The 13,039-nt window shown below is 29.3% G+C and overlaps 1 protein-coding gene across 1 annotated transcript; it reads left to right on the top strand.

Moving 5' to 3' along the window:
• Positions 1-1,908: 1,908 nt before the first annotated feature.
• LOC108347704 (delta-1-pyrroline-5-carboxylate synthase) lies at positions 1,909-12,626 on the top strand. Its single transcript, XM_017587114.2, has 20 exons — positions 1,909-2,129; positions 6,181-6,252; positions 6,348-6,451; positions 6,738-6,840; positions 6,964-7,125; positions 7,382-7,659; positions 8,226-8,376; positions 8,713-8,877; positions 9,012-9,089; positions 9,362-9,451; positions 9,680-9,766; positions 9,902-9,988; positions 10,064-10,160; positions 10,234-10,337; positions 10,491-10,566; positions 11,022-11,172; positions 11,269-11,337; positions 11,687-11,753; positions 11,833-11,903; positions 12,192-12,626. The coding sequence occupies exons 1-20, from the start codon at positions 1,968-1,970 to the stop codon at positions 12,271-12,273; spliced, it is 2,256 nt and encodes a 751-aa protein (XP_017442603.1). The 5' UTR covers positions 1,909-1,967; the 3' UTR covers positions 12,274-12,626.
• Positions 12,627-13,039: the final 413 nt, after the last annotated feature.

The raw sequence follows: 13,039 nt of genomic DNA, 5'->3' as shown, positions 1-13,039 counted from the left end.
TTATTTTCACGATAATGAAATAAAGTTTTTTAATTTTTCACTATTTCGTGATGGTATCAGAAGTCGTTTTTTCTTAACTTAATTAATTACACCATGCATCCTAAAATGGATTGTTACATTTTTTTTGGTATTAGAGCTTGGTTTTCGAAAATCTGTTGGGTCCTTAAAGAGTTAACTCATCTAGTTTTTGTTGTGTATCTTTGTAGCTTGTTGTTTGCATGATGTCAATATATACATAGTCTTTCTGGCTATTTATAGTTGTGAATAGATTGTAGTTTTTGTTTTGTATGATTTAGAATAAATTAAGTATAGTTTATTGCGATGTTTTTATTACTTCAGAAATTGTTGTTATTATTGTATTATGAAAATTTATGTGTTTAGGGTTTATGTACTTTATGGGAAATTTATGAAGTTTTGCACAGTGTATGCTTCCTAACGTAACTAAATATGATCCTTCTACGAATTAATATGGCTTGGACACAAGTCGACTCAACTCGACCTAGGTCTTGGTTAGCTTGGCTTAATTGACCTGAGCTGACTCTACTTGATTGAACCTAGGTCAACCCAACTCGATCTAACCCAAGCTAACTCATATCGACATTTGCCTGGCTTGACCTAACCTTTATCAAGCTAGGTCTAGCCTAGTTTTAATCCAACTATAATATACTTAGGCCTTGCTCAACTTAATTGAACATGGGTTAGTGTTGACTCAAATGAACATGAATCCACCCATCTTAACTTTCTTTGGGTTCCCCGACTCGACTCAACTTAGACATGGACTTACTTGGCTCGACTTAGATCTAAGCCAACTCAATAGGACCTAAACCTAGAGCAACTTAGTTGGAATTGGTCCCAAGTCAATTCAGCTCAACATAGGCCCCAAAAATTTGGTTTAACCTAGGTATGGAGCAACTTGATTTGATAGGAGTCTAAGCCAATGTTTCAAATTAGGACCTAGGCCTACATAGCTTAAGTTGGGCCTAGAATGACTTGACTTGAGCTGCACTCAAGTCGATTAGGTTTGACTCGACTCAACCTTACATGAATATGATCATATGTATTTTACTTGGATTTTAATTTGATTTAGCATTTCATTACTTGAAAATAATCTCATTTAATGTAAATAGAGAAAGAGTTTTACAAATATAAAATAAAATATTTAAGAAGTTTTAACTAAAAATTAACATAAATCAAGATTGATTACAAAATATTATAATTTAAATTTTTTCAATTTTTATGGTTATTAAATTATTTTATTTAAATAAGAAAATTAAAACTCACCGAATTTAAATTGTATTATCCAATTAAAACATTTAAAAAGTAAAACAATGTTGAGATGAACTCAAATAAAATTCAAATGTATTTACAAAATTTCTTATTCAATTTTTAACTAATTTCTGCATATTTGACTAATATATATGTATATGTCCCTTTATTTTTGTTTCTATTTATTTTCCATCAAGCACTTTTTATTTTCCCTTTATTTCTCAACTAATGCCAATCATTAATTCCATTTCTATTTTTTGTATTCCCAAAGCGTTACAACGTCTTGCATCAAGAAATATTTGCATGGGAGTCACTTTCATATTCTTTATAATTTTACAATAATATTATAGTATCACAATTTCACAATGCAACAGCTTCGTTATCTCATTCAGTGCTAATTTTTTTAAGCTGAAAATTAAAAAGAAAAAAAATCTCCTCTGTCAAATTCCTAATTAACACCCCCCCCCCCCCCCCCCCCCTTCCATTGAAAAAAAATCCCAAGTCAATGAAGATGCCGTACTAGTCGGAAATTTTGGTGGTTATCAAATTCAGAAAAATATTGCAAATTATTAACAAAAAAAATAAATAAAAAATCACGAAAACCCTGTGCATGCCTTTAAAAGCCCTTATCATTTGAACAGAACTTCACATCTCTGTGGTTCTTCTTCTTCTTTTTCACTCTCATATCAATAACTCTAACAATGGAATTTCACCAAAATGGCACCAAAACCAAACCCCCTGAAATACCTCTCGTCAACGGTACCGCGTTAACTCACCTCAACTCGCTCTTCCAAACTCAGTTCTCCGCCAACATCGATCCTTCCAGAACTTTCGTCTCTAAGGTCAAGCGTCTCATTGTAAAGGTGCAGTTTTTCCATTTTTCACTTTCTTTCTTCATTGTTTTCGCCATATTATTTTCTATGACAAATTCTCAGAGAATTTGTTTTCTTTTCTTTTTATATTTTCTTCTAATGAAAAAAAAGGGTTTAGTTTTTGTTATTTTTCCTTCTGGTTATGCCATCTCTGTTTCTTTCATGCGTTCATTGATCTCATTCTTCAAACAGCAGTTAGGAGAGAGAGAAAAAAAAGTTTAAAAAGGGTTTTAGTTGAGACAATGGTTTTCAGTATATATTTATTCAGAAACATCGAAAATTATTTTCTTTTGTTTTCTCTGTTTTGTGTGCAATTTTTTTAATATTGGGAAAAAAGTGAAAATAATATGTAAAAGAAAACAAATAAAGAATCCCAGAATTTTTAAATTTCCGGTTTTCTTTTCATAAAAAGTGAAACCTTTCTATAATTTTATGTTCCTTTGTTCAAACTTCAATATCTGGAATTTTTTTTTCAACAATAGAAATGCTATGATTTTAGCATCACTGGGTATAGTGATTTTGTTTTACTTTATTTTCGAGGTTTTTTGTTATAAATATGACATTTTTAGAAAGCTGAGAAATGTTCTTTATGAATTTATTATTTGTGTATGGAGTGATATAACTTATTTATTAAATTTTAAAAACAGGGTTAGAAATAAGGTGGTTATTATTAATTTATTCAATTGTAAAGTTGAAATTTTAGTTTAGAACTTTTCTTTTAATTTCTATTAAATATTCAGCCGCACATGTTATTTGTCTCTTACGATGTATCTTACGATCGACTCTATTTTTTAGGACTTTGTTTTTATTTGAGTTAAAATAAAAAAAAAGCAAATAAACTCTAAGTATTTTTTTTCTTTAAATTTATTTTCATATAAGCTGATAATACTTGCATTGATAAACTTCAATATAAATTACATTCATTATTTTAAATTATATTTAGGTATAAGGATATATATGTATATATTTATTTCGTTTCTCTCTTTATATTTATTTTTGTTTTAAATTGATAAAATATTTTTGAGTTAGTAGTCTATTTTAAGAGAGAAAATGTATGTTTATTTTATCATATAGTTTTTTTTTACTCTTTTCAAGAAGACTATATACATAATGTTACGAGTCTTTACTTTCTTTGTTTCTTTTCTTTTTATTGCATACAAACAAAAACTAAGATGAAAAGGACTATTATTGACATGGTTACTAGTGCATTTTGAAAAACAAAAGCAAAGTCTCAATATGATAAACATCAAATAATTCAAAAATAAAAAGATGAACACAGATTATTTTGTTGCTAAAATGGTTAAGTATATTTTTAAAAAAATGAGGTCCATATTTTATCAATGAAATACTTAGAATATTTTAGATTTTGTAGACATTAGAAATCATTTCATAAAATTATTGAATGTTTAGGTAGGTGATGGACTTTTGTCAATCTTTTCATAATACTGTTAGCCAAAATTACTAGGTTTAGAGGTTCCCTCCACCTCACATTCTTTAAGATAAACAATTTTTTAAATTTATTTAATAAAATAATTTAAATTTTGAAGTACTTAGCTTGGTTAGGTCATGTCTAAGAAAACTGGCTGATATATAAGATAGTTGGTTGTTGAAAACTCTATTGAAAGTTGAAAACTAATTTTTAGATGAATGTTATTAAGCCAATCTAGTGAACTCAAAATATTTAATACAATTACTTACTTTAAGATGGTATATAAAAATGTTTTTACATGATTATATTTATATTTTATAAATAAAAGTATATGTTAAACTGTAACATAAAATAGTCCTTCAGTGTTATATAGTCATACAGTGTTAAACTTTATAGTATTTTTAACTTTTTGTTTAAACATTATATATTTAATTAAAATTAAAAGTAACATAAAATAGCCATACAGTGTTATAATTAAAAGTAAATGAGTGGTAATCAAGGAGCAGTTTTATTAAAATAAATTACTTAATTTTAAAAAGAGAAAAATATTTAAATTAAAGTATTGAAATAAAAAATATTATAAATCATTGCTATAATTTAATTTTAAACCCTACTTCAAATGATTTTTAAAATTAAATACTATAAAGTAATATGAAAACTTTGTTACACATATACTTTTATTTCATAGTATGTTTGGATAAAAATTTAAAAGGTTATTTATTTTGAAATATTTTTGTGAAGAAAATTATATTGTTTGCTTATATATTTTTGAAAGGTTATCCATATATTGTTTTGCAAACCTGATGAATTGATATAATTTTCCATTTTTTCAATTCGAACTCTCATATGATGATGACGCGTAATTGTTAGTGGTGTGAGATATTAAACACAACGATATCGTTATTTGTGTGGCCCACAAAGCCTAGTTTTACACGTAGCAGGCTCTTGAAAATCTGAACTCTGACATCTATGTATGTATCTTTTTTTTTCTGTGAAAATTATTCTTGAACCTGTAAATACGTAGTTGTATACATATGTATTTGTTGGTGTGTCTTTTTTTATATTAATGAATATATATTATATTAAAAAAATTAAAATTTAAAGTTAGAATAAGTAGATAAAAGATTAAATTAATTCTTTGGTGATTTAAAGTAATAAAATAAATATAAGTAAAATAATAAATTAACAACATCAAACAATTAAAAATATGAATCTTTAAGACACTTGTTAGTAAGTTAAATATAAATAATACGATGATTTTTTATATTATAATAGATGACAAAGAAAATAATATTTACAACACTTGTAAAATAAATATGGACAATAATATAAATTTTTTAGTATATTTTTCTTATATTATAATAGGTTTTGACTTTATATTAATTCTTGTAGTTATTTCTGTTTTTAAAATATATTAGTTTATTAATGTTATTTTCATTTTTAGAATATATATTAGTTAGATATTTTAAAATATATTAAAAGCATAATATATAAAAATTAGTGTATATGAAGGTACGTAAAAGGAATAATATAAAGAATCCTTCCGACTGCATTTTCACACTCGACGAACTGACTCGCCGAGTCGCCTAACTCGCTCTCTTGACTCGGCAATTGCACTGACATCACCAATATCGAACTTTCCAACAGAGAAGCAACCACAGAAAAGTATTATTATATAATTATCTTAATATATATATATATATATATATAATAAAAATAATTATGTTTATACTAATTAATCTATATTTATAATTAAGGATTCATTTTTATAATAATTTTGTAACCGTTATATAACTATCTGTCAGTTTTACTATTTATCTATATATCTCATTACTTTATTGTTTTACGTAAATATTTTTAAACTTAATTAACTGTTTCTAATAAAAAAATTACATTGTGATAAAATTACAAAAATTATTCATTTTATAAACATAACTTATCAAAATTCAATAATATTTTTTATTTAATAATTATAAAAATTGATATTTTATTTTTTATCACAAGAAAAAGCGCATATGATTGAAACATAAATTAAAAACTATTTTGTTAAATAAGAATACAAATATTAGTTATCAGTTTCATTATATTATGAGTATCTCTGTAATTATAGTATAAATAATAGTCATAATTTATTAATACAAAAACTATATTAATTATGTTAAAAAAAATTAACTATATCAAACTAAATTATGTTGAAGATATTTAGTTTGTCTGTCTTAAGTTTAGAACAATGTATTTAAATCTAAACCTTGGTAATATAAAAAATATATATATTCTTAGAGTGTTTTAAATTTCATGTTGTCATCCCTTAAACAATATTATTAAATATTTTTAATAGGTAAAATTTAATAAACAATCTTTATTTTCGAACAGATTATAGTAAAATCAACATGACATAATCTATTTTCTTATTGAAAACCTGTGCTTGATGTTTAATCCTTGAATCTTCTTATGTATGTTGAGATGTTAGTTCGTTTTTCTTTAAGTTACTAACTTTTGCTTAGCCATTCTGCATGATTCTTTTTCACTTTTCTGCAGATTTACTTGTTTTATGTTCTTCTTGCATTATTTATGTTATTAACACATTTGTTTGGTGCATCATCTTCAATGAAGGTTGGGACAGCTGTTGTTACTCGAAGTGATGGAAGATTAGCACTGGGTAGAATTGGAGCTCTTTGTGAGCAGGTATTGAAAAGAAAATTTTAGGGTTACATATCTTAATTGTATTGTATTTTGTATATATGTGACTTAAATTTGTGTTTCCAATGAAATTGTGGCAGCTTAAAGAACTTAGCTCTCAAGGATTTGAAGTCATACTGGTAACTTCAGGTGCTGTTGGCCTTGGCAGGCAAAGACTTAGATATCGCAAATTGGCCAATAGCAGGTTCCTATAAGTCATCTTTTGTGATGATTTATATTTTTCCATTTCCTATGACATGAAAATTTTGTTAATCAATAATGGATTTCACACATTTTTGTCTTCATAGTTAAAGTATACTTTGATGTTTTAAACCCCTACAAGCATGTTTATCACTGGAAGTTTTAGACCCATTTGTGTGATTAAGAGTGAATCCGGGTAGGAATGAAGTTGCTAATGAAAACTTGTTCACTTTCTGTTAATTGAAGGTGAGACTGGTTAACCTGAAAGAAATTGTTTGCTTGTGATACAGTTTTTCTGATCTTCAAAAGCCACAAGGTGAGCTTGATGGAAAAGCATGTGCTGCTGTTGGACAAAGTAGTCTCATGGCTCTCTATGATACCATGTTCAGCCAGGTTGCGACAAAACTGAGTTGCTTGAAATATAAGTGTTTTCTTTTCTTGAGTTATTGCCTTTTCAGATGATTTTGTTGTTTTCTGCATAATATTGATGCTGATATGAGATTTTTCTCGGTGCAGCTTGATGTGACTTCTTCCCAACTTCTTGTGAATGATGGATTTTTTAGGGATGCTGGCTTCAGAAAACAACTTTCAGACACAGTGAACGCATTGTTAGATTTAAGGGTTATCCCCATTTTCAATGAAAATGATGCTGTTAGTACTAGGAAAGCACCATATGAGGTAGGCTGATTTTTCCTCCTCTGTTTCATTTGAATTATCTCTATTTTTTATTTTAAATTTTTTTAAATTTTTTCTTTGGATTAGTATCTTAGTTTGTTGAGATGGTATGACAAAAAAAATATGTCTGTTGCAACAATATGTTAATTTGATTAACAAAAGCAAAACAAGCCATGTCTCACCAGGTGGGTTTGGCTATATCATTGATGAATTTGTAAAATCTGATGTGATCATCTTAAATTGCAAGTACTGTGTGCAGGATTCTTCTGGTATTTTCTGGGACAATGACAGTTTGGCTGGACTTTTAGCCTTAGAACTTAAAGCTGATCTCCTTGTTTTATTGAGTGATGTTGAGGGCCTTTACAGTGGTCCTCCAAGTGACCCAAACTCAAAGTTGATCCACACGTATGTAAAGGAGAAACATCAAGGGGAAATTACTTTTGGAGACAAGTCAAGATTGGGCAGAGGGGGCATGACTGCTAAAGTTAATGCTGCTGTTTGTGCTGCTCATGCTGGTATCCCTGTCATTATAACTAGGTACCTTTCATTTTTGTTTAGTTCTTTTCGTCATATAGGAAAATTCTTTCACCAAAATAATTACTTTTAGTTTCACAGTTTTTAATACACCATTACATAAACTGTTTTGGTTGATTCATTGTTTTTGTTGAGCATTGGGGAGTAACCTACTTATACTAAATTTTAAACCATGAATTCAACAGCCAAAAAGAATGGTTTGAATTAGATTCTCTTGTGAACTGGTTTGCAAAGGATTCTTCCTTTTTCTTTGTTGTGAAGATGCATCAATTGATATGTTCCTTTGCCCCCTTTTGATATAACATCTAATTTATGGATATCATATGAGAAGATAAGGGAATGTAGATATATATTCCACTATGTTAGAGTATAAATTATATCCAATAGTCTTCATGAGCTTAAAATAAATAAAATGCTTGTTTCTATCATGCTATTTATGGCAGCTCGCGGATCATGTTAGAAAGAAAAAAGTTGAGAAAAGGATGAAAAGGATTCTAATTTTTGTTGTGACTAATAATTTGGATTTTGGATTTGACTAACTTCGTATTATATTTTAACTTCTCTTGAAGTGGCTATGCTACAAACAACATCATACGAGTACTTCAAGGGGAAAGAATAGGTACTGTCTTTCATAAAGATGCTCATTTATGGAGCAATATAAAGGAAGAGAGTGCACGTGAAATGGCAGTTTCAGCACGTGTGAGTTCTAGAAGACTTCAGGTGAATACAGTTGCATGTTGAGTAATTCCCAAATTGGTCTTCCAATGATACCATATCAAAATTCTATTCCATCTAATAAATTGTTGCTAGATTCTTTGAAGGACCAATTTAAGGCTTATTAAATAATAAACAGAAAAATCATCTGTCTTATATGATTACCTTACTTTCACCATTATAAATGTTTTACATAGTGATTTCTGCTACTATTTCTACCATATTGTCAATATAAACTCCGGAGTATTTCTTCTATTATTGCTACTACTGCACTTATTACTTCTCAACGCAATGAATTGAATTAGGGTAGCTTTAGAATTATATTGATGTTTTTTGTATCAGATCCTCAAATCTGAAGATAGGAGTAAAATATTATTGGCAATTGCTGATGCATTGGAGAAAAATGCAAGTGCAATAAGTCTTGAGAATGAAGCTGATGTTGCTGATGCGGTGGCTGCTGGATATGAAATTTCGTTGATATCACGTTTAACCCTGAAGCATGAGAAGGCATGAGAAGGATAAGATGCATGATTTTCTTTGTTGTTATTGTGAAACACAGATCTCTCATGCTCCAAAGCATCTCTTATGATTTTTTTTTTCTACGTTTGTTTTAATCTGACCTCTATCTTTGTACTTTACAGATCTCTAAGCTTGCAAAGTCTGTGCGAATGTTGGCATCTATGGAAGAACCAATTGGTCAAATTTTAAAAAGAACAGAGGTCAAAAATTATTTTTCTTTTAAGCCACCAATGAGTTATAGTGTATATTTCATATTTGTGACACCATGTTGAAATATGAAACTCATTTTACATGTTTTTAGTATTTGGTAAAGTAACAAATTCTAGAATGGATCATGGGATATATGTTCACTAGTCTTGATTTGATAACACATTATAACCATTGCTTTGACTGAAAAATGTACCATATGTTTTTAAATGTTCTATTGTTCAAAACTCATTGTGACAAGAGGATTATTGTTCTCTTTTCTCAGATAGCAGATAAACTCATCCTGGAGAAAATTTCATGTCCTTTGGGAGTCCTTCTGGTTATATTCGAGTCTCGACCTGATGCCCTTGTTCAGGTTATTTTAAGTTTGTTATTCCTTCCTATCTTCCTTCCATCTTCAATAAATTATGTTGAAGGAGAAATGATCTGAACATGATTACAAATTATCAATTTAGTATAAGTTGATTGTTGTTTCACTATAACATGTAATGTTTTTGTTCAATCTTTTGACTGTGAGTATGCTCTTTTGAAAGTTTAGTTTTGGGTGTTGATCTTTTAGTGGTATGGCTAAATGGATTAACAGATAGCTGCATTGGCAATTAGAAGTGGGAATGGTTTACTGCTTAAAGGGGGAAAAGAAGCCCAACGATCAAATGCAATCTTACACAAGGTTTATACTGTTTATTGATTTTTGATTGAGACATTTCTTTGATAAGATTAATCTGGATCAAAATTGCTTGTTGTTTCTTTGTCATCATTTTAATCATGCATATGTTTCTATCTTTCATATTTTTGTTTACTGTAGGTCATTACTTCGGTGATTCCAAATACTGTAGGTGACAATCTTATTGGGCTTGTGAATTCAAGAGATGAAATTCCATACCTACTTAAGGTTGGATACTTCTACTAAATCCCTAAAAATATTATTTCTCTTCAAGGATTTGCCACTAACTATACTCTTCCTCAGCTTGATGATGTGATAGATCTTGTGGTCCCTAGAGGCAGTAATAAACTTGTTTCTCAAATCAAGGAGTCAACAAAAATTCCTGTTCTTGGACATGCTGGTAGTATTCTTGTATATAAGTTTCCTATTTCTTATATAAATCTTTTGTTGAATTTATTATTTTTGTAATGCAGATGGAATTTGTCATGTATATGTCGACAAATCAGCTAATATTGATATGGCAAAACAGATTATTAGAGATGCAAAGACTGATTATCCTGCAGCCTGCAATGCAATGGTAACATTTGCACATCCTTTACAATTCACTAAGTAAAATATGTTCATATGTAACATTCCCCTCCTTTGGGGTTTTACTAAATCGGTATGTACGGTGTGATTGGAATTTATAGATTATGCTCATCAAAATATATTACTGTTCTGGTATTCTTAGGAAACTCTTCTTGTACACAAGGATCTATCAAATAATGGTGGACTTAATGAGCTTGTCCTTGAACTCCAACGTGAAGGTATGACTTCAATTGCAAATGGATTTATGACAAACAACATTGATTTAACTTGAAGATTTTGTTTTATTTAGAATTTTAACAATTCCCTTCATGGGATGAGAAGAGATTTTGTTTTAGTTTTATAATACACACACACACACATACACGTATATGTTATCATTAGATCATATCATGATATACTTGTACAATGAATCAGAAGTAAAATGTGCCTGTTAAGGGAAGAAAAAATAATCACAATGCAGCGAATGATATTAGTCTAGGGAATTCAAGTGCGTTCAAAAAAACAGAGAAATTGTTTATGTTGAAACAGATTTTTCAAAGAAAAATCATGTGTAATACATATTGTGGGTTATTTAAGTCTAGAAATAAAACTCTAGTAGAAAAAGCAACATGCAGCGTATTTTGCTGTACAATCAGAAAAGACTTGTTATGAACAAGGAGGAAATGTTTTGCAGGTGTTAAACTGTACGGTGGGCCAAGAGCTAGTGGCTTAATAAACATTGTTGGAACAAGCGATTTTCATCATGAGTATAGTTCACTTGCTTGCACAGTTGAAATTGTAGAAGATGTATTGGATGCCATTAACCACATACATGAACATGGAAGGTATGTTAGGATCCTCCAAATAATTTTCATTCCATTCTCTTGTCATCAGCACAATTGTGTTTAAAATTGTTCTTACTTTCTTTGTTGTTTATGCAGTGCTCATACTGAATGCATTGTTACAGAAGATTGTGAAGTTGCTGAGGCTTTCTTAAGTCAAGTTGACAGGTATGTCTACAAATTAATAATGTCTCTTTCCAATTGCTATTTACATTCTTCTAGGTCGCAAGATTTGAGTTATTAAGTATTATTTAGCATTAGTTTATCTTTAACAAATTATACCATTTCATAAACATTACTTTCCCATTCCACCCAAACCAATCCATAGATCTAAAAGTCTGTGCAATCTGTAAATTTCATAGAATCATCTATTTTTGTGCACAAAAAATATTTTCTTTCATCTCACTTTCTTCATACATGGTGCCATGACAACTCTGATAACTTGACTATGAATAACTCTTGTTTCTTCCTCATACTTGTTGTGGAACATATGGAAATTTACCTTGTCTACAAATAGTGCTGCTGTTTTCCACAATGCAAGTACACGATTTTGTGATGGAGCACGCTTTGGCCTTGGTGCAGAGGTAATGATCTTCTACAAAACTCATTGCTGTTAGTAACAGTAACTTTATTTTCTCATTTGATTCCATTAATTATTGATAGGTTGGAATTAGCACAAGTCGAATTCATGCACGAGGTCCTGTAGGAGTAGAGGGTTTGTTGACAAACAGATGGTATGCAATTCTGAGTTCTTTTCATTTCTAGTTTCATTGATGAAAATAGAAATAGGAAAGATTCAATTTAATTTTTTTTTTTCTGTGGGTCTATTTTGGCAACTATTGTACTAAACATACATACTTCCCCCACCACCTTTGCAAATAAAGTGCCATGAATGATATAAAAAGGATGTTCAAGAAGCAACCAACTACTCTTAAACTTGCAATCAAACACCAATCTAGGCTTATAGTTAGATCATCCAACTTTTTTTGTTCCCATTTTCATATTTCATGGATATAATGCAGGATATTGAGAGGGAGTGGGCATGTGGTTAATGGAGATCAAGGAATCAATTACACTTACAAGGAATTGCCACTAGAAGCATAACTTTGTATTTAGAACTTAGTTCAGTTGCAAGCTAATATGCTCCCTCAAGCAAGCAACATCTCTGTTCTGTGGTGTTATGATATGCAGAAGTGGCTGAGATGTTGGCCATGTATTGGTAACTATCACTTGATCCTTTTTCCAGGGCATTTTTCTTACCTGGAGCAAGTTCATGAGAGGAAATAATAATATGAATGTTTGTATTAAATTATATTGCTCTTTAGTGCTCTTTTATCTGATATTTCAGAGTTAGCATAACAGCAACGTTGTTACAGTTATATTCACTGCATACTAGTGAACTTGAATAATTATGGAGAAGTTTTTATTATAGAAATTCTAATTTGTTTTATATAGAATTGTTGTCAGTATACTGTTGATTATGCTAAATGTGGTTAATTCTTATATACATTTTTTGTGTTTAATTTATTTATTTATTATTTTGATTTATTAGGTTTCTTATGGTTAGTGAAACTAAATATTTGTATACTTTAGTACATCAATTAAGCATCTACATCAAGAGATGGTTAAGAGACATAAATAAAGGAAAAATAAGTACAATATGAGAAAATTAAATCAAGCTGTATGTAGTCACAAAACAAACAACCAAATTATGAAAATATAAATTCTGGCATATCAAACCAATTCGTAGTTAATGTCTAACAGAACATTTATTGACTAGTTTGTCAGCATAGATGTTTTTTTTTCTCTAAGTATGTGAGTAATCTTAATGTGTATGTGTCTAATTCTTTTTAGACATCTTCATATGTTT

The sequence above is a fragment of the Vigna angularis genome, chromosome 9 (genome assembly GCF_016808095.1).
Source record: "Vigna angularis cultivar LongXiaoDou No.4 chromosome 9, ASM1680809v1, whole genome shotgun sequence".
Classification (NCBI taxonomy): domain Eukaryota; kingdom Viridiplantae; phylum Streptophyta; class Magnoliopsida; order Fabales; family Fabaceae; genus Vigna; species Vigna angularis.
This window is presented reverse-complemented; position numbering and strand designations above follow the sequence as displayed.

What these genes read in the sequence shown, in the direction of transcription:
- LOC108347704 (XM_017587114.2), top strand. Translation starts at nt 1,968, where the DNA reads ATGGAATTTCACCAAAATGGCACCAAAACCAAACCCCCTGAAATACCT. An exon ending in TGAGTTCTAGAAGACTTCAG is followed by an intron (nt 8,377 to 8,712) that starts GTGAATACAGTT and finishes TTTTTGTATCAG; the next exon opens with ATCCTCAAATCTGAAGATAG. An exon ending in GCTTTGGCCTTGGTGCAGAG is followed by an intron (nt 11,754 to 11,832) that starts GTAATGATCTTC and finishes AATTATTGATAG; the next exon opens with GTTGGAATTAGCACAAGTCG.